This window comes from Euprymna scolopes, chromosome 46 (genome assembly GCF_053919585.1).
Source record: "Euprymna scolopes isolate OS-2025 chromosome 46, ASM5391958v1, whole genome shotgun sequence".
NCBI classification, from domain to species: Eukaryota; Metazoa; Mollusca; class Cephalopoda; order Sepiida; family Sepiolidae; genus Euprymna; species Euprymna scolopes.
In genome coordinates this window covers 100575298-100596235 of record NC_136527.1, presented here as the reverse complement: position 1 = coordinate 100596235, position 20938 = coordinate 100575298, and the positions used below count along the sequence as shown (strand labels likewise).

General features: G+C 32.2%; 1 protein-coding gene across 38 annotated transcripts in view; it reads left to right on the top strand.

Moving 5' to 3' along the window:
- The window catches only part of LOC145271199 (arf-GAP with coiled-coil, ANK repeat and PH domain-containing protein 2-like), a 636480-nt gene that overhangs the window by 476098 nt on the left and 139444 nt on the right, over positions 1–20938 (top strand). For all 38 annotated transcript variants that reach the window (XM_080126741.1, XM_080126736.1, XM_080126765.1 and 35 more), the window contains 5 exons: positions 1500–1605; positions 2968–3068; positions 6049–6174; positions 8326–8490; positions 15808–16013. In XM_080126741.1, coding sequence (XP_079982867.1) covers positions 1500–1605; positions 2968–3068; positions 6049–6174; positions 8326–8490; positions 15808–16013 — 704 coding nt within the window. The remainder of the gene's footprint in view (positions 1–1499; positions 1606–2967; positions 3069–6048; positions 6175–8325; positions 8491–15807; positions 16014–20938) is intronic.

Here is a 20938-nt window from a genome sequence, read left to right as displayed (position 1 = left end):
ATTACTTAGGATGGAGAGAGTCATTACTTAGGATGGGTTATACAAAGTTCATTAAAAATGATTACACATTACCTTTGTTGCAGAAAGACGACACGAAGACGGCAGTTACAAAATATGAAATGTTCTTTTATTCAATTTGACCAGTCGCAATAATGATGACATCCAGGAATTAAAAGTTGTTTCTACATGATTACAGGTTTTCCCTTCGCTTCTAAAGGGACCCTCCTCTGACTGCCTTTGCTGACTGCTCTCTCTGCCCGACTGCCCTGACTTCCTTCTTCTTCGACTGAACTAGCTCCTATATTAAGAATTCATTTCTGCCATGACGTCATACATGTGTCTGTCAACGTGATCGACCCACGTGGCCTAAACAAGCGTGGTTCGACACATGTTTCCAAACCATTTCTGCAGATAAAGAATTCTCACTAACCTATTTTTCGACCTAACTTATTTTTCAATATATTTTTAAATTGCTATTGTTCGTTCTTCTCTAGCTGACCTTATTTTAATTCAGTTTTCATAAAAAGAATTGAACAATCAAAATTCCTTTTACAACAACATATCTAAACTATTTTATGTGAAACTGAACAATGCTAAATTCCATTTCTGAACTTACAAAGTTCGAATCTCGGTCTATCCTAATCTCATTTTCATTTATCTAATGTTTTTCTTACAAGAAAAGGGGAACCTTTCTTGTAACACTTCTTCAGGTGGTTAACTGCAACGACATAGGGATGCGAAGTTTTGTAACTGCATCCTCAGTAATTACTGCCTTCCATAGTTGTCGTCTTATCATGGTTTTTGCCAACTAATCCTCTGGTCTGCTTTGGGTAGGATTGAAACCGCTATCTTCTGACAATGCTCATTTGGAACTGTAGAGGTTCAACGTCTCGACTGCGCCACGAGACCCCAAATTTGGTTGAAATGAAACAATCTATATATCTATAAAAGTGAACGTGTCTGTCTGTCTGTCTGTCTGTCTGTGTACATTTCCCTACGCAATAACTCTGTCAATTTTTAGTCTATAGACTCGAAATTTGAAATACCGGGTACTGAGATTTGGGAAAATCGATGTGACGGGTGTCAGCCAGAAATTTGGCTGTTAAGGGGTCAAATTTCAACGATTTGACCTTTAAGAACTCTACCAAACTCCTCCGACAATTTTGGGTCTAGACACTTGAAATTTTAGATATAGGTTCCTTGAACCTGGATCTAACTTAATGAAGTGATTTGAGCCCGAAACTATAAATTTTAAGGGGTCATAATAGGGGTCAAATTAAAAAAAAATTGACTTTTTTTGTTGTTTTGCTAAGCGTACACCTCAAAACACCCGGGCAACGCCGGGCTGAAATGCTAGTGACAATATAAAGATGAGGACAGCAGTAAAGAATGAATACACAAATTATGAAGCCTTATCTTAAAGGAGTCCAAAATATAGAAAATTACTTTTTTTCTTATATGCTTTCTTCTTCTTCTTTTTTTTTTTTTTTTTCTTTCAGAAATCACATTTTGCAAGCAGATTCCGAACAACTTTGCCAAAAATGGATTAGTGCCATCCAAGCAGGAGTATCGAAAGCATACAGTGTGGACAGGAGTAATCTTGAAGTGAGTTGCACGTCGTCTTCATTAACCGAACCACATGTCTTTAAGTGAAGCATTATGATAATTTATTTTTTCGCTACCAATAATCGTAAAGATTCCAAAGTTTTACCGTTTTATTTTTTTAATTTTTGGCAGCTTATTTTGTCTTTTATTCCGCGTATTCCATGAACCACATTTCTGACAAAGGGGTTAGAATCTAAACTGTATTATACCAATAAAAAATTTATTACCCCATTAAAACAGTATGATTTTATTAAAAACATTCTTACCCCATTAAAAAGAGTATGACTCCACTAAAAACAGTATGCTATCATTAAAAACAATATTGCTCCATTAAAAACTGCATCACACTATTAAAAACAATATTATCCCATAAAAAAACTGTACCATACCATTAAAAATGGTATCGCATTAAAACTATCACACCATTAAAAACAGTATTACTTCATTAATAACTTTATCATTCCATTAAAATAGTATTACACCATAAAATAAATATTACCCTATTAAGAAACAGTATGACGTCATTAAAAACAATATTAGCACATTAAAATCTATTATGCTATTACAAACTGTATTACCCCATTAATAACAGTATGTTGCCATTAAAACCAGTATCACTCCATTAAAACTAGTATTACATCATTTTTTTACTAATGAATCACCAATTAAGAGTAAATGGAATAATTTTAAGAAACTTCTGGCGTTACTAGTAGACCTAACATTATCCCTACCATCCAAGAGAACCATCTATCAGGCATGTGTGCACAGTGTGATGATGTAAGGAAGTAATAACTGACCAGTGAGTATTGAGGACATGCGTTGTATGGATAGAAATTCTATGGGAAAGATACAATGGATGTGTAATGTGGATTTTAAAGACAGGTTTAGGTCTGATGACTTCAGAGGAAGGTAAAATTTTTACAGTATAGGGAGATGTGTGCAGAACAGGAGACTTTGATGGTATGGTCACATTGAAAGAATGAATGAATGTCCTTGGGTTAATAGATGTAGAACAGGATCCATTCACAGGAGATCAAGAAAAACATGGAAAGTAGTGATAAGGATGAACTTGGGAGAAAGAGGGATAAATGAAGACCTGGTCAGAGATAGGTTAGTTTGGAAGTCAATTTCTACAAACTGTTCAGTGCCAGCATGTAAAACGGACAAGTTCCAGAAGTTTTCAAAATGTAGATTAATGAAATTTAAAAAAAATGGATTTGAAAGAAAAGAGGGATAAATGAAGACCTGGCCAGAGATAGGTTAGTTTGGGAATCAATTTCTTAAAGCCGTCCAACACATGCCAACATGTAAGATTGACATTAAACTCATTCTGATGGCTTTTTTTTTTTTTTTTTTCATCAGATGCAGAATGAGAATTCTATGGGTGGCCATATACCTGACGATGGCAGTCAAAATGATAATTCCCCAGCTTCAATACCTCAGAGACAAAATAAGGCCAAGCCGTAAGTATTTTCACTGTTAATATTATTACGAATACATGCTTTGAAAAAAAAAAAAATGGTACTTATTCTCGGTTTAAATTTCATGGAGACCGTAGAAGACTTTTGTTTCATTAATGAATGCCTTCCGGTCTAATCTGTTAGAACATATTAGTTAATATTTTTTGTATGAAAGAAGATCACTTTTGTCACCCCCCACCCTCATCTCCAATGTGATTCTACTTTTTCTTTTTGCTGTTAGGAGTGAACATCCTGGGCCCCTAGGTTAGGAAAATAGTAGTGGAGAGAGCGCCGCTCACCCCACTCTAAAAAAAAAAAACAAAATCACTATTTCAGAATCTTTCCATTGAGCACTCGCATCACCAATATTTTTTGAGATTCCCGAGTTTGACAAGATACACCTGAAGAAGGTCACAGGTTACATCGACCAAAAAAAAATTAAGGCGAAAAATTTGAAGAATCCAAATAATACGAAAAAAAAATTAAGGCGAAACGAAAAAAAAATCAGGGCGAAAAATTTGAAGAATTCAAATAATACAAAAAAAAAATTAAGGCGTAAAATTTGAAGAATCCAAATAATACGAAAAAAAAAAATTAAGGCGAAAAATTTGAAGAATTCAAATAATACGAAAAAAAAAAATTAAGGCGAAAAATTTGAAGAATTCAAATAATACGAAAAAAAAAAATTAAGGCGAAAAATTTGAAGAATCACAATAATATGAAAAAAAAATTAAGGTGAAAAATTTGAAGAATCACAATAATACGAAAAAAAAATTAAGGTGAAAAATTTGAAGAATCACAATAATACGAAAAAAAAATTAAGGTGAAAAATTTGAAGAATCCAAATAATACGAAAAAAAATTAAGGTGAAAAATTTGAAGAATCACAATAATACGAAAAAAAATTAAGGTGAAAAATTTGAAGAATCCAAATAATACGAAAAAAAAAATTAAGGTGAAAAATTTGAAGAATCCAAATAATACGAAAAAAAAAAATTAAGGCGAAAAATTTGAAGAATCACAATAATACGAAAAAAAAATTAAGGTGAAAAATTTGAAGAATCACAATAATACGAAAAAAAAATTAAGGTGAAAAATTTGAAGAATCACAATAATACGAAAAAAAAATTAAGGTGAAAAATTTGAAGAATCCGAATAATACGAAAAAGAAATTAAGGCGAAAAATTTGAAGAATCCAAATAATACGAAATAAAACGGTAACTATTCTCGGATTAATTACGCCTTTGTAATCACTGATATCCAGGACAAATAACACTCCACCTGAAAATTCTACTTTCAAACTCGTCGACCTAACATTCACAGGCAATATGAACTAGAACAAATACATTGAGGACACTGAAAAGGCTGCTGCAAAGAAGGTGGGTTCCTTCTCTCGTGCTAAAAGACTACTCACACCTGAGAGTATCCTGTACCTCTACAAGGCCACCATTCACCCATGCATGGGGTATTGTTGCCATATCTGGGCTGGTGCATCTATTACTAGTCTCTCTCGCTTGGATAGGGTCTGTGGGAATTGAAATTCCCAGGCTAACTCGATTATCGCCCTTTAACTCTGGTAACCAGAGAGCGACACTGCCACGTCACTTCCTGTTCTGCATATTTCTATCTCTTTCCGCTGGACCCTCGACCAGTCAACATGTGACAAAACACGCTCCGGTTGGCATGTCCAGCCAACTAGCCCTCCTGGCTAACCAGCCTAGCCTCTCATCAAAATACTTTGCAAGTAACGTTACTTAATTCTTTTTTTCTAGTCAACGAACTCGTATTCTTACTACCTTTCTATTCAAGATGATAGTCTGTATTTCACATCGAAATGCTTTCCATATCAGCCTCTCACCAAATACTAAATACAAGAAACATTACTTAATCCTTCCTTATCAACAACCAACTCGTATTCTTACTATCTCTCTATTCATTTCCTCTCATGTAAATTTATGTAAATGAATCTGCATTCTTTCACTAATATATTCGTATGTTTTGTCTCTTCATTATGCAACCTTTGCTTCTCAATCACTCTACCAAAAGTTTTCAATCTAATAGGTCCCGCACTGTCAACTAAGCTCCAACCCCTGTTCCATCACTGCAATGTTGCATCCCTGTGCCTGTTTTACAAGAATTTTAATGGAATGTGCTCTGATGAACTCATTGCACTTGTGCCCCCTCAATGTTACATTTCCTTGACAAACCTGCTTAGCAACAAAATCACACCCCTTCATTGTTGAGGTCCCTAGATACCAGAAGGCTTTCTTCTCTAATAGTCTCTTCCCTCAGGCAGCTAGACTTTGGAATCCTCTTCCTGCTTGCGTCTTCTCTGGCTGTACTGATATGCAAAAGTTTAAATGTAATGTAAACCAACATTTTGTTAATCTTTCCTAGGCATGATCCCAAATGGTAGACCTTTTACATCCAAGTGGCAATATGGCGTGCAGTTCTAAGAAAGAAGCTTTGTTCATGGGATCTACATTTAGGTTGAGGCACAGATAAAGAGTGGGGGAAATTATTGATAGTAGTTTCAGCTAGACGAGTGTTTTTCATGAAAGTTTGGCAAGGGGGGACCGTAGATTGGAGCTCAGACGGGCACTTGCTATTAAAATAACAATAGAGCAAAGACAGGCTTGCAGTGTCTCTTCTGTGGGAAAGAGGTTGAAGGGAAGAGAAAAGGACCCCCCCTCCCCCACTAGATTTCGAAGTCTATTTTGAACTCTGTCAAAAATATTGCAACATTTTTTATTTCGCCATTTTGAATTCTTAATGTTTATTTTGTATAATTATGATCACCTTGTAATCAAACGATTCACGGTTTGCACTTGAATATCCTCACAGTTTCCTTGCAGCAGGTGCGTGTTAATCGTGGTTGCTCTCTCTGCACCGTTATCGCAGTTTATTATTTTGGCGTATGCATCTTCCCTCTTTTTTTTTTGCTCTTCTATTTTAACTTTTCTTGTTTTCTTTCTTTTTGACAGCCGTATGGAAACCTTGCTATCCATTCCAGGTAATGACCGGTGTTGTGACTGCGGCTCACCTGACCCCCGTTGGGCTAGTATCAACCTTGGTATCACACTATGTATTGAATGCTCAGGAATTCACAGGTGTGTGCAGTAACCTCTCTTGGACTTGACCTCCACCTTCTCACTCTCACAGTTTTTTTAGATTTAACCGTCTATCTGTCTATCTATCTGCCTGTCTGTTTATCTATCTATCTATCTGTCTGTCTATCTGTCTATCTATCTATCTGTCTGTCTATCTATCTATCTATCTATCTGTCTGTCTATCCATCTATCTATCTCCATAGTCTGGTCATATTCTAACTCTTTAATTAATAACGTTAAAAAAGTTAAAAGTAATGATTAGCTAGAATCGGAAAAATCCAAATTATTGAAAAAATTTGTGCCTATTTTCTGATGCCAAAGACGATTATTTATTTATTTATTTTTTTTTTTTTTGGTGCTAATGCAATCGGCAGAACGTGTGCAGCTGTGTTGCAAGAGAGGTCGGTGAGTGTATGTTGGGTGCGAGTGGTTAATGAGAATTACAGCCACACACACACATACCCTGCTATAAAAAGGAGAAATGCACACATGTTCAGTTGGGAGTTTAGTTGGGGCAGTTATAACAATATATAATTAAACTTTCATGCAAACCTAATATCCAATTCACGGTTCCTACATACACATGTCCTTCATGCAAGCAGAACCTTCTTTTTGATTTGTTTGTTGCATATGAACATAAACACACAAACTTCTATCTATCTATCTATCTATCTTATCTATCTATCTATCTATCTTATTTATCTATCTATCTTATCTATCTATCTATCTAATCATCTATCTATCTATCTAATCATCTATCTATCTATCTAATCATCTATCTATCTATCTATCTTATCTATCTATCTATCTATCTTATCTATCTATCTATCTTATCTATCTATCTATCTATCTTATCTATCTATCTATCTAATCATCTATCTATCTTATCTATCTATCTATCTATCTAATCATCTATCTATCTATCTATCTATCTATCTATCTTATTTATCTATCTATCTTATCTATCTATCTATCTTATCTATCTATCTATCTTATTTATCTATCAAATCATCTATCTATCTATCTATCTATCTATCTTATCTATCTATCTAATCATCTAGCTATCTATCTATCTATCTATATATATATATATATACACACACACACTTGTTTATTGTTATATAAACATGCTCACATCCTGCTGCTACAAACAGCCACTTGTTTCAATCAAACAACAGATATCATCAGGCAGGGACTTGACTATTCAAATGTTCAATGAATAATCTATTTTATTCAAGTTATTCATTAAACATTTGAATAGTCAAGTCACTGCCTGATAATATCTGTTGTTTGATTGAAACAAGTGGCTGTTTGTAGCAGGGGGATGTGAGCATGTTTATATAACAATAAACAAATATTATTAGCTCTTTTTATTGAGCACTATCTAACAACCTCGTTGAATTCACTAGTCCATTACTTTTGAATAAAAAAACCAGAGTGTATATATATATATATATATATATATATATATATATATATATATATTTATATTCTCAAGCGTAAAAAAATACTTGTGGAGGATGATGTATAGAATTTATTTTTATTTTTACTCGTAGTTTATAATCGACAAGTATTTATTACTTTTATCATTACGAGCGATGGACCAGTATCAACCTTGGTATCACACTATGTATTGAATGCTCAGGAATTCACAGGTGTTTGCAGTTACCTCCCTTGGATTTGACCTCCACCTTCTCACTCCACAGTTTTTTTTATATTTAACAGTCTATCTATTTATCTCTCTATCTAATCATCTATCTATCTATCTCTGTATCTATCTATCTATCCATCTATCTATCTATCTATCTAGCTCTATATATATATATATATATATATATATATATATATATATATATATATATATTCTCAAACGCAAAAAGATACTTGTGGAGGATGATGTATAGAATTTATTTTTAACCGTAGTTTAAGATCGACAAGTATTTATCATTTTATCATTACAAACAATGGAAAATTTTCTTTTGAACAAGATCAAATAAAAAAAAAGAAAATTAAAAGAATCGTTTTTGGCATCAGAAAATGTGTGCAAATATTTCCGATTTCAATTAATCACTCCAACTATAGTACAGCTCATTATTTTTATTTTTCAAATTGTTTTTTTATTAGAATTTTTTTTTTTTTTCTATTTTCCAGGAGTTTTGGCGTTCACATGTCCAAAGTGCGTTCCATAACTCTCGATGCCTGGGAACCCGAATTATTAAAGGTCATGGCGGAACTGGGGAATGATTTCATTAACAGAATTTATGAAAGTAACGTAGATGATTCCATAGCAGTCCGAGCCACACATGAATGCAACCGGTAAACGATTTAACAGCTCATAATTTTTTTTTTTGCGGACATTGTTGTTTTAATATTAAACCCACCTTTTTTTTTTCTTTTTTTTTTTTTTACTCAGTTTAAAGCGCCGACACTCCCTCCCCATCTTTAATACTAACTTTTCTTCCTAAAAATCGAACCTTTTGCTCGGTATCATAACAAATTGTTTTTTCGCTGTATATTATTTAAATAGGAATTCATTATTGAGATGAGTATAATTTATTAATTTTTTTTTTTTTGCGGACATTGTTGTTTTAATATTAAAGCCACCTTTTTTTTTTCTTTTTTTTTTTTTACTCAGTTTAAAGCGCCGACACTCCCTCCCCATCTTTATTACTAACTTTTCTTCCTAAAAATCGAACCTTTTGCTCGGTATCATAACAAATTGTTTTTTCGCTATATATTATTTAAATAGGAATTCATTATTGAGATGAGTATTATTTATTAATTTTTTTTTTTTGCGGACATTGTTGTTTTAATATTAAAGCCACCTTTTTTTTTTTCTTTTTTTTTTTTTTAACTCAGTTTAAAGCGCCGACACTCCCTCCCCATCTTTATTACTAACTTTTATTCCTAAAAATCGAACCTTTTGCTCGGTATCATAACAAATTGTTTTTTCGCTGTATATTATTTAAATAGGAATTCATTATTGAGATGAGTATTATTTATTAATTTTTTTTTTTTGCGGACATTGTTGTTTTAATATTAAACCCACCTTTTTTTTTTCTTTTTTTTTTCTTTACTCAGTTTAAAGTGCCGACACTCCCTCCCCATCTTTAATACTAACTTTTATTCCTAAAAATCGAACCTTTTGCTCGGTATCATAACAAATTGTTTTTTCGCTATATATTATTTAAATAGGAATTCATTATTGAGATGAGTATTATTTATTAATTTTTTTTTTTTTAATAACATTGTTGTTTTAATATTAAAGCCACCTTTTTTTTTTTCTTTTTTTTTTTTTACTCAGTTTAAAGCGCCGACACTCCCTCCCCATCTTTAATACTAACTTTTATTCCTAAAAATCGAACCTTTTGCTCGGTATCATAACAAACTTTTTTCGCTATATATTATTTAAATAGGAATTCATTATTGAGACGAGTATAATTTATTAATTTTTTTTTATTGCGGACATTGTTGTTTTAATATTAAAGCCACCTTTTTTTTTTTTCTTTTTTTTTTTTTAACTCAGTTTAAAGCGCCGACACTCCCTCCCCATCTTTATTACTAACTTTTCTTCCTAAAAATCGAACCTTTTGCTCGGTATCATAACAAATTGTTTTTTCGCTGTATATTATTTAAATAGGAATTCATTATTGAGATGAGTATTATTTATTAATTTTTTTTTTTTTGCGGACATTGTTGTTTTAATATTAAAGCCACCTTTTTTTTTTCTTTTTTTTTTTTTACTCAGTTTAAAGTGCCGACACTCCCTCCCCATCTTTATTACTAACTTTTATTCCTAAAAATCGAACCTTTTGCTCGGTATCATAACAAACTTTTTTCGCTATATATTATTTAAATAGGAATTCATTATTGAGACGAGTATAATTTATTAATTTTTTTTTATTGCGGACATTGTTGTTTTAATATTAAAGCCACCTTTTTTTTTTTTCTTTTTTTTTTTTTAACTCAGTTTAAAGCGCCGACACTCCCTCCCCATCTTTAATACTAACTTTTATTCCTAAAAATCGAACCTTTTGCTCGGTATCATAACAAACTTTTTTCGCTATATATTATTTAAATAGGAATTCATTATTGAGACGAGTATAATTTATTAATTTTTTTTTATTGCGGACATTGTTGTTTTAATATTAAAGCCACCTTTTTTTTTTTTCTTTTTTTTTTTTTAACTCAGTTTAAAGCGCCGACACTCCCTCCCCATCTTTAATACTAACTTTTATTCCTAAAAATCGAACCTTTTGCTCGGTATCATAACAAATTGTTTTTTCGCTATATATTATTTAAATAGGAATTCATTATTGAGATGAGTATTATTTATTAATTTTTTTTTATTGCGGACATTGTTGTTTTAATATTAAACCCACCTTTTTTTTTTCTTTTTTTTTTCTTTACTCAGTTTAAAGTGCCGACACTCCCTCCCCATCTTTAATACTAACTTTTATTCCTAAAAATAGAACCTTTTGCTCGGTATCATAACAAACTTTTTTCGCTATATATTATTTAAATAGGAATTCATTATTGAGATGAGTATAATTTATTAATTTTTTTTTATTGCGGACATTGTTGTTTTAATATTAAAGCCACCTTTTTTTTTTTTTCTTTTTTTTTTTTTAACTCAGTTTAAAGCGCCGACACTCCCTCCCCATCTTTAATACTAACTTTTATTCCTAAAAATCGAACCTTTTGCTCGGTATCATAACAAATTGTTTTTTCGCTATATATTATTTAAATAGGAATTCATTATTGAGATGAGTATTATTTATTAATTTTTTTTTATTGCGGACATTGTTGTTTTAATATTAAACCCACCTTTTTTTTTTCTTTTTTTTTTCTTTACTCAGTTTAAAGTGCCGACACTCCCTCCCCATCTTTAATACTAACTTTTCTTCCTAAAAATCGAACCTTTTGCTCGGTATCATAACAAACTTTTTTCGCTATATATTATTTAAATAGGAATTCATTATTGAGATGAGTATAATTTATTAATTTTTTTTTATTGCGGACATTGTTGTTTTAATATTAAAGCCACCTTTTTTTTTTTCTTTTTTTTTTTTTACTCAGTTTAAAGTGCCGACACTCCCTCCCCATTTTTAATACTAACTTTTATTCCTAAAAATAGAACCTTTTGCTCGGTATCATAACAAACTTTTTTCGCTATATATTATTTAAATAGGAATTCATTATTGAGATGAGTATTATTTATTAATTTTTTTTTTTGCGGACATTGTTGTTTTAATATTAAAGCCACCTTTTTTTTTCTTTTTTTTTTTTTTTACTCAGTTTAAAGCGCCGACACTCCCTCCCCATCTTTATTACTAACTTTTCTTCCTAAAAATCGAACCTTTTGCTCGGTATCATAACAAATTGTTTTTTCGCTGTGTATTATTTAAATAGGAATTCATTATTGAGATGAGTATTATTTATTAATTTTTTTTTTTTGCGGACTATTATCCTCATCTTTGATTAGTTTTTGTTTCATGACGTTTCGGCCAACTATTCCATTAAAAATCATAGTGATTACGTTGGATACTGAACTACTTGTTTGCGCAAAAACATAAATGCGATATTCGTTCTCAGCATACCCAAAAACCTTTAAAAGTTGACAAATTAAAGGTGAATGCCGAGGGGTCGGTAAACTAAAAATTTATCCTTTTTTTTAATTTTTTTTTATTTTTTTAAACCCCTCCCCCCTATATTTATTTATTTTTTTGATCTTCCATGGTCAGGTTATATACCATTCAGTACAAACCCAACCATGGAAGATCAGATAATAAATAAACATGAATTTATAAAACCAAAAAATTCAACCTTGATCGCCTTTCGGGGACAGTGGCGCAGTGGAGAGAGACGTTGAATCTCTACGGTTCCAGATGAGAATTGTCTGAAATTAGCGGTTTCAATCCTAAAGCCGACCAAACTTGGCCAAAATGTGGTGAGACAACAACAACTACGGAACGCAGTAATTGCAGTGGATGCAGTCAAGAGATTCAGAGTTCCTATCCCGTCACGGTTACCACCTGACGAAGGCCAGAAGAATAGTTGGCTGAAACGTTGTGAAACATTTAAGAAAGACATGAAGATAATGGTCCACAATAAATAAAAATTTTAAAAGATGTCACTTTTGGACTGTACATGAAACTAAAATATATCTTAGTTTTCTGGCTATGATCCAAGTGTAGTATCTGTTCTGTCTTAAGATGGTATGATGATATTGTAGGGTTTTCGTTTGCACCGGTGTCCATACAATGTTAATGTGTCGCAGACTCTTATAAGGATATTGGAGATAAGATATATTCTGACACTGCATTAGCAGATTCCTTCACGACTGAGACAATTTTTTTATTTTTGTACCTTTTCTCTATGTTAAAAAACGACCCTAGTATCTAACTCTGTCCCGTGGTGAGGCATTGTAAATAGGTACAATAATATTGGGGTGGGGGGAGTCTCCATTCATGCTGAACGTCCACAAAATGCCCAGCAGTAGCAGTGTCAGAAATTTTGTGAAAACTATTGAATAATTCCACCCGCCATCTTTCGAAGCTTATAACTCCTCGAAAAATGTCATTCAAGCCCTAATTTTTTTTTTTCAATTAAAGGAGCAAGGACCAAGGTTTCATTAAAAAAAACAAAAAAAACAACGTGGGTTTTATTTTTAAAAAAGTTTTAAACTTCGGACTTTACAGGTAAATTTCTAAAAAAAAACACTACTTTTTTTGTTTTTAAATTTGAATATATTATTTATTGATCTTTTATCTTCAATTTGTGATATATAAAACTTTGGTACATAAATTATTTACTTTTTAATAGACATTTGAAAATGGGGGGGCGTGAATTTAAAAAAAAAACGTTTGTCTAAAATATTATATTCGGTTTATTGGAAAGAGCATAAAATTTCACATTGACCCTGAAAATATCGTAAAAATAGAATCAATAGAAACATTTTGATAGATTTTTAAAGTTTAAAAATTGAAAAATACTGAACTCGTAACATTCAATTAATTTCATTACTATTTTTAAAAAAATATTTCTATTACTTTTTATACAACTTTAATAGTTTATTTTGGAAATATAATCCATAAAGAAAATAAACAACCCACCTTTAAAAGAGAAATTACGAGTTTTTTTCTATTTTATTTGCAGTTTCGTGTTAGGGGTGTCAAAAATTCCTACAAAAATTCTGATACACGTAGTCCAGCAGCAACCTATTACATGTGAAATATGTTACTGCGAAATTTCCCCAGGTTCCGCTAGTTGATATGAATAGATTTTTTTCATGAAAACGGCAACCTAAATAAACTATGTGAATTCTTCCATATGCTAACTGAAGAAAAAATATGAGTTATTTCCCTTGGATTGAAGACGACAGTTACCTCCCTTGAATAGAGAGAACGAGAGAGTTTGCTATGACAGTTTGAGAGTTAGCACTCACGGTTTCTCTATCTCTCTCTCCTCCATATCTCTCCATCTTTTTTTGTGTTTAATCTTGTTAAATAGCTTATATCCATTCAAAGTGGCAATTTTCTTTTGGGGGTGTGGTGAAAAAAGTTTACGAAAAAAAAAAAAAAAAAAAAGGCAAATTTTTAGTTTACCGATCCCTCGGCATTCATCGACTTATATATGTTTTCGGGTCTGCTGAAAACGAATATCGCATTTATTTTTTGCATAAACAAGTAGTTATCCGTATTTGAAGACATTTAGTATCCAACGTAATCACTATCGTTTTTAATGGCGGCCATCTTGTTTTCCAATAATGAAAAAAAACGCCAAAAAGGCTAAATATGCCACATGTAACTGGAATCCCCTCTTCCTCACCACCAGCGTTGGCGCAAAAAAAAGAAAAAAAGAAAGAAAGTAAGGTTTATTGGAGGGGGGGGGGGATGTGGTAAATTTCAAGAAATCTTGAGCGAAAGGAAAGAACGTAAAAGACAAGACCACAATTAAAAGCAAAAAAAAAAAAAAAAAATCGTCACAATTTCTTATTTTAACAGTTCAATATTTACATACTATTTTGTTTTCATCATATTTTCATCATATTTTTTTTCATCATATTTTTTTTTCATCATATTTTTTTTTCATCATATTTTTTTTTCATCATATTTTTTTTTTCAAGTTAATTTCCAGTTCAACATTGTCTTGTGCAACAATAACCTTTAATTTGCCGACTTTCATAGGTTTTCATGTGTGCTGAGAACGAATATTGCATTTATTTTTTGTGCAAGTACGCAGTTATCCGGATTTGAAGACATTCAGTATCCAAGGTAATCACTATCATTTTTAATGGCAGCCATCTTGTTTTCCAAAACGCAAAAAAGGCTATTTGTGAAGGGATAAATTCCAAGAAATCTTGAGCGAAAAGAAAAACCGTAAAGACAAGACCACAAATAAAAAACAGTATTTAAAGAAATATTTTTTAAAATAAATTAAAATGTAAATATTACCTTTCGCTACAACAAAACACCAACCACTAATTTGTTTTTTTTAGGGATATTCGATGTTGCTGGCCACAAATTTGATAATCAAATCCGCCGCAAATTTACCATTTTCATGGTATAACCCCTTTTAATTGATCTATTTATGTTTTTGGTTATTTTTTTTTAGGGAGGTATTCAATTATAGAACTTGTGTAGTTTAACAGGTGCTTCTGCAGTTAATTTACTGTTTTTCTCGGCCAGCATAACGCGCCAATATTTACCGAGTAGAATACCGTTAGTATTCTACTCGGTAAATGTTGGTGCATTACTTATGAAAAACGGTTAATTAAACTGCGGAAGCACCTGTTAAGCTACACAAGTTCTATAATTGAATACCCCCCCAAAAAAAAGAACAAAAAACATAAAAATGTTTTTGTAAACCGCTCGTGAAAAGTTACTAACATTATTTTTACTATTAAATTAGGTAAAAACTTTATTTTATGAAAAATATTTCTTGTCATTTAAAATGTCCTCCATGTATTCATACACCTTGTGAAACATCAAGTGAACATGTGTGTGCGCACATTTCAGTAATAAACCGATTGTGCATAGCGTAAACAAAGGTGGTGAAATGGCACAAAGTAATCCCAGGGTCCAGGGGTGCATACCATGCTTCATATTTATGTGGCGGGTTTGATTATCAGATTCGTTGTCAGTGACCTCGAATACCCCTAAAAAACCAACTTAGATTGGTCGGTGTTCCGTTGTAGCGTAGGGTAATATTTACTGATGAAATTAAGAAAGTGAAAAAAAGATTGCCCGTTTAGATATCGGGAAGCGGAAAAATATCCTGAAGGGTGAGGCGGGGGAAGTCATTTCAGCCTTGAAGCCGAAAAATGTTTTGGGGCCATGTTTTAGCCCTTTTGGCTCCGTTTGGCTCTTATTTGGCTTTTTTTTGCTAAATAGGAAACAAGATGGCCGCCAGCAAAATGATAGTGATTACGTTGGATACTGAATGTCTTCAAATACGGATAACTACATGTTTTCGCAAAAAATAAATGCGATATTCATTCTCAGCGTACTCAAAAACCTATAATAGTCGACAAATTAAAGGTGAATGCCAAGGGGTCGGTAAACTAAAAAAAATGCCAAAGAATAAAAAAAATATTATAAACATTTCTTTTTTTTTTTTTTTTTTCCCCAGGAGTGTCCGAGAAGCATGGATCCGATCCAAATATATTCAAAAAGCGTTCGTTAGCAAACTTCCTGGGATGAAAGGTAGCAGCAAAATCCAAAGCTGGAGTGTCCGTAAAAGAACAAAGCGGTCTCCAGGGAGATTCTTCATGAAGGACGACAACTCACCATCCGATGTGGAGGAAAAACTGGAAAACACAAGTGATTTAATGAAAGGTAAATAGTTTTTTTTTTTTTTTTTTTTCTTTTTTTATGTTTTCTTTTCTAAAGATTTCTTTTTTCAAAATTTTTTCTTTTTTAGTTTTTATTTTTCTTAGAATTTTTTCTTTTTAAAATTTTTTTTGTTATTCTTTTCCTTTTTCTATTCTTTTTCTATTTTTTCTTTTCGTTTTAGTTTTTTGTTTTTTGTTTTTTCATTTTTTCGTTTTTCTTTTTAAACATTTTTTCTTTATTATTTTTCATTTTCTTTTTCCTTTTCTTTTTCTATTTTTTTTTTTTAGAATTTTGTATTTTGTTTTTTAAATTTTTTTTTCACTTTTTTCTTTAAATTTTTTTTCTTTTTTTCATATTTTTTAATTTTTCTATTTTCTTTTTTTTTAAATATCTTTTTTCTTTTTTAAATTTTGAAACCAAAAATACAGAAAAGAAAACTTGATGTATATATATATACCTGTCACAAAATGAACATGTCATATTCCGAACATCGCATAAATTGATGGAGTAGTTTTTTTATATAGAAAATCATTTTTTAACGACTTTTAGTTATTTTAATGAGAATGCTTTTTGTTAAATTTTCGCAAATAAATATTGTGTTTCAAATTCATAATGATCGCTAGATTAGTTTATCCATCTTGTGCTTGTATATATATATATATATATATATATATATATATATATATCTTGTGTGTGTATGTATATATATATATCTTGTGTGTGTATGTATATATATATATATATCTTGTGTGTGTATGTGTGTGTATATATATATATCGTGTATGTGTATGTATATATATATATATATCTTGTATGTGTATGTGTGTGTATGTATGTATATATATATATATATCTTGTATGTGTATATATATATATATATATATCCTGTGTGTGTGTGTATATATATATATCTTGTGTGTGTGTATATATATATATATATATATATATATATATATATATATATATATATATTAGTGTTGTACCGATTAATCGGGAATCGGAAAAATTGGTAGAGTTCGGGGTATCGGAATTGGAAAAATTTGTGCCTAATTTCCGATTCCGATACCGATTCTTTTAATATTTTATTATGTTAATTTTTCATTGCTGATACCGTTGATAAATATTTATTCCTTTTAAACTATTAGTAAAACTAACCTCTATAGAGCATGATAACATTAAAAGAACATCTAAATTTATTTTATCTGCATTAAATAAACAAAATAAAACTTGAAACTTTGTGGAAATTCACTAGATAACCTTTAGAAGAATGCAGTTTATTTTCAATGTATTGAAAAAATTGTTTAAATTTAAAGAAATATTTTGTCAAGAAAAATAATATCAAACATTATTGCTAATTAAATCAAAAGTAGAATATAATAGTGTTGGATTTTGTCCGGTTAGGGTTTTGTCCGCTCCCTTACTCGGCATTGGCAAATATGGCAAGGAATGGTGTAAGGTGTGAAAAGGATTCAAATCGAACTGAATTTCAAATGAACTCATGAAATGTCATGCTTCCGTGTGATTTTCTTTGATTCTGCCGGTATCATTTATGTTTATAGAATGATTTTTCTGTCAGTGGCAGAGGACATAAAGGATAAAGTGTAATATCAGAACAGATACTACACTTTGAATTATTTATTGGGTAAAATATATAGCATATTTTCACAAATTAGGCACAATACCATCAAATGTGTGTGAAATTGGAAGTTGTGGTAATACTATATCTTACACTATCTAGAATCATTTCAGTTATCACAATAGCACATTTATTCTAGACGTCATGATATTTACAATATCCATAATTTTAATTTGCAAAATAGATTTTAAGACCGTCCTGAAGAGGGATTTAGTGGGCTACGTTAGTTTTAAATGGGAACTAAATCATCTCCTCAATGATATTTAAAAATAAATATTGCTTACTATTTTACTCTGTTATTTTGAAGCTATGTGTTCTTGGTGCTCGGTAAAATTGCAAGAGAATAAATAGCAGGGTAAAAGTGGCAACGGCAAAAATGGTAAAAATGGATAAATAGGGGAAAACCGCATTTTAGTAACAAAAAATTAGGACTGTTGTTGGAGAAGTGCCGGGCTCAGCTCTCTACCCTCTAGTTTAAAATATGGCTAACCCTTCACCGCCAAATGTTAAAATGACTATTTGTAAATAAGTATTTACACTGATGGAAGGTGTCAGGTTCTCACTCATATAGTTTAAAAGAGGAACACGGCATCCCTCCATGCTTGAAAATAAATATTTTGAAAAGTATTTACTCACTCGGTAAAAATTGTTAATGAATTTCAGGTGTCCGGAAAATTGGGCAACAGAAAAGGGACCATTTTGGCCAGCTAGGAAAAAAGGGCAATTATTGAATAAATATTGATTAATAATAAATTGTAGAACGGTTCTTGCGAGGAATATTGTTTTAAAACGAGGCTAACCCCCTTCCCTCCAATTTTTTGTATTAGTATAATAATTGTTGAAAAACTTCTTCTAGACTGAGGTCATTTTTATTTTTGTTCTGATCCAAAATCGAATCCTAAATTGAACTTTTCTTTTCGCAACAAAAAGCTATACGAGGGGTGTGCAATAAGTATTGCCCCTGACCCATTTCCCATAGCAGTGGAGAAACGAAACTTGGCACAGTTATTAGTCTTTCTCTACATAGGAACCACCCAGATTTATCCATTTCTCCCATCGTTTGATGCAGCTCTGGAGATCGTTTTTATAGAACACACCAGGTTGGTCCTCCAACCAACATGTGACTTCAGAAATCAAGGCTGCATCATCTGGGAAACGCTTTCCTTTCAAAATCAACTTCATGGCTGGGAAGAGGTGAAAGTCAGAGGGTGCAAGGTCAGGAGAGTAGGGAGGATGGGGTAGGATTTCATAACCACAAGCCTGTGCTTCTGATCTGGCGACATGCGAGTTGTGGAACGGAGTGTTGTCCTGCAGGAGGAGGGTAGCTTTGCTGATCTTGCCCCGCCTCTTGAATTTGATAGATTCCCTTAATTTCCTCAAAAGTGAAGCATAAGAGGCTCCTGTAATTGTGGTACCCTTTGCCAGGAAATCTGTCATCACTACTCCGTCTTGGTCCCAGAAGATTGTGAGCATGACCCTGCCAGCGGAGGACTGCACCCTTGCCTTCTTTGGAGGTGGTGAGTCCAAATGCTTCATCTGCATTGACTGGACTTTGGTCTCTGGATCATAGTGATGGACCCAGGTTTCATCCTGTGTAATCAGTCTTTTGAAAAACTTTGACTCATCTTCTTGGCAAGTTTCCAAATTCATCCTCGAGCACTCGACGCATTCTCGCTTCTGGAATGGTGTGAGCAACCTGGGAATCCATCTGGCAGACACCTTATGCATATGCAAATGGCCATGAATGATAGCTTCCACAGACCCTGTACTAATCTTGACATCTCGGGCTATTTGGCAAATAGTAATGCGCCGATCTCCCAAAATAGCAGCCTCAACTTGACGGACAGATACCTCATCAATGGCAGAAGGGAGGGGGCGACCAGGTCTGGGAGCTGTTTCCACAGACTTTCGGCCATGTTTGAATTCACAATGCCAGCGTTTTACAAGGTCATATGATGGGGCATTATCACCATAAGTTTCTTTCATTTCATCAAAAGTCTCCTGTGGTGTGCGTCCTTTCAAATACAAAAACCGGATCACTGCTCGACATTCAACAGGCTCCATTTCACACCTGACTCAGTTCAAACACTTGTAAAACAGAAACCACAATTAGTTCAGAGCTGTAATTTGCCTTATAACCCGTAGAGATATAAATCATTGCACATGCAAAATTTCAGCTAGATCATACAACTGGAAGTGGGTCAGGGGCATTACTTATTGCACGCCCCTCGTAATTGCGATGGGCGAAAAATGAAAACGGAATAAAAAACACCGATAATTTCACGAGAATATATTTACATCTTCGTACCATTTTACACGTAACTATTTAAAAATGAAATATAAACATTGCCTATAAACACTCATGATTATAAAAAAATAAATAAATATAAAACGATTAGGAATTTAAAATAGGGGGTCAATTTCACAAACAAATTTAACGTAAAATGAGCTGCTTTTCCAAAACATTGTAGTGTGTTACCAATTTTAAATTATGTGCGCTTATTGAAGGAGGGGGGTGTCTACTTTTTAAGCGATTACAAATGGTTTTACAACGTCGCAAGTCAAACTTAATTTAGTGGGAAACAATTTAGTTAACACCCATAAAGAATTGGGGTGGCCAGAAACGATGATCATTTTACATTAAATTTATATTTGAAGCTGATCTCACACTCTAAATCCTAAAATGATCGCGGTAATTGTGCAGTTTACGTCCCCCATTAAAAAACGAAAATTAAAAAAAAAACAATTATATTCTACGTACCCGTTATAGAATGAATTTCTCAAAAAACTTTCACTTAATTTCATCAAGTAGTTTTGTTTTTATTACTTAAAGCATTCATTCGAGGCATTCGAAACAGTCAATCTAAACTACGCCATTAGCATTGATTTTGGTCGAAATATAATGGATTACTTCCCTTTGATATCAATTAAGCGATTTATTAGAAAAATTCCATATTCCCGAGATTGAAAACAAGCTATAAAAACAAAACTACTTCATGAAGTTAAGTTAAATTTTTTTCGTAGAGCTTCATTCCATAACCGGTGGGTAGAATATAATTTTTTTTTTTGAAATTTTCATTTTTTAATGAGGGACGTAAACTGCACAAGTACCATGATCGCTTTTCTTTCCGTCAATTTAAAAAAAATGTTCTAACACGTAATCTATAAAAGTAATATTTCAGTTTGGAATCGGGATTTAGCTGCGTGTTAATCTACAAAGTCGACATTGTTGTTGTTGTCGTCGTCATCATCATCATCATTACCATTTGCATTTCGTTTGTTTTTGTTTTGT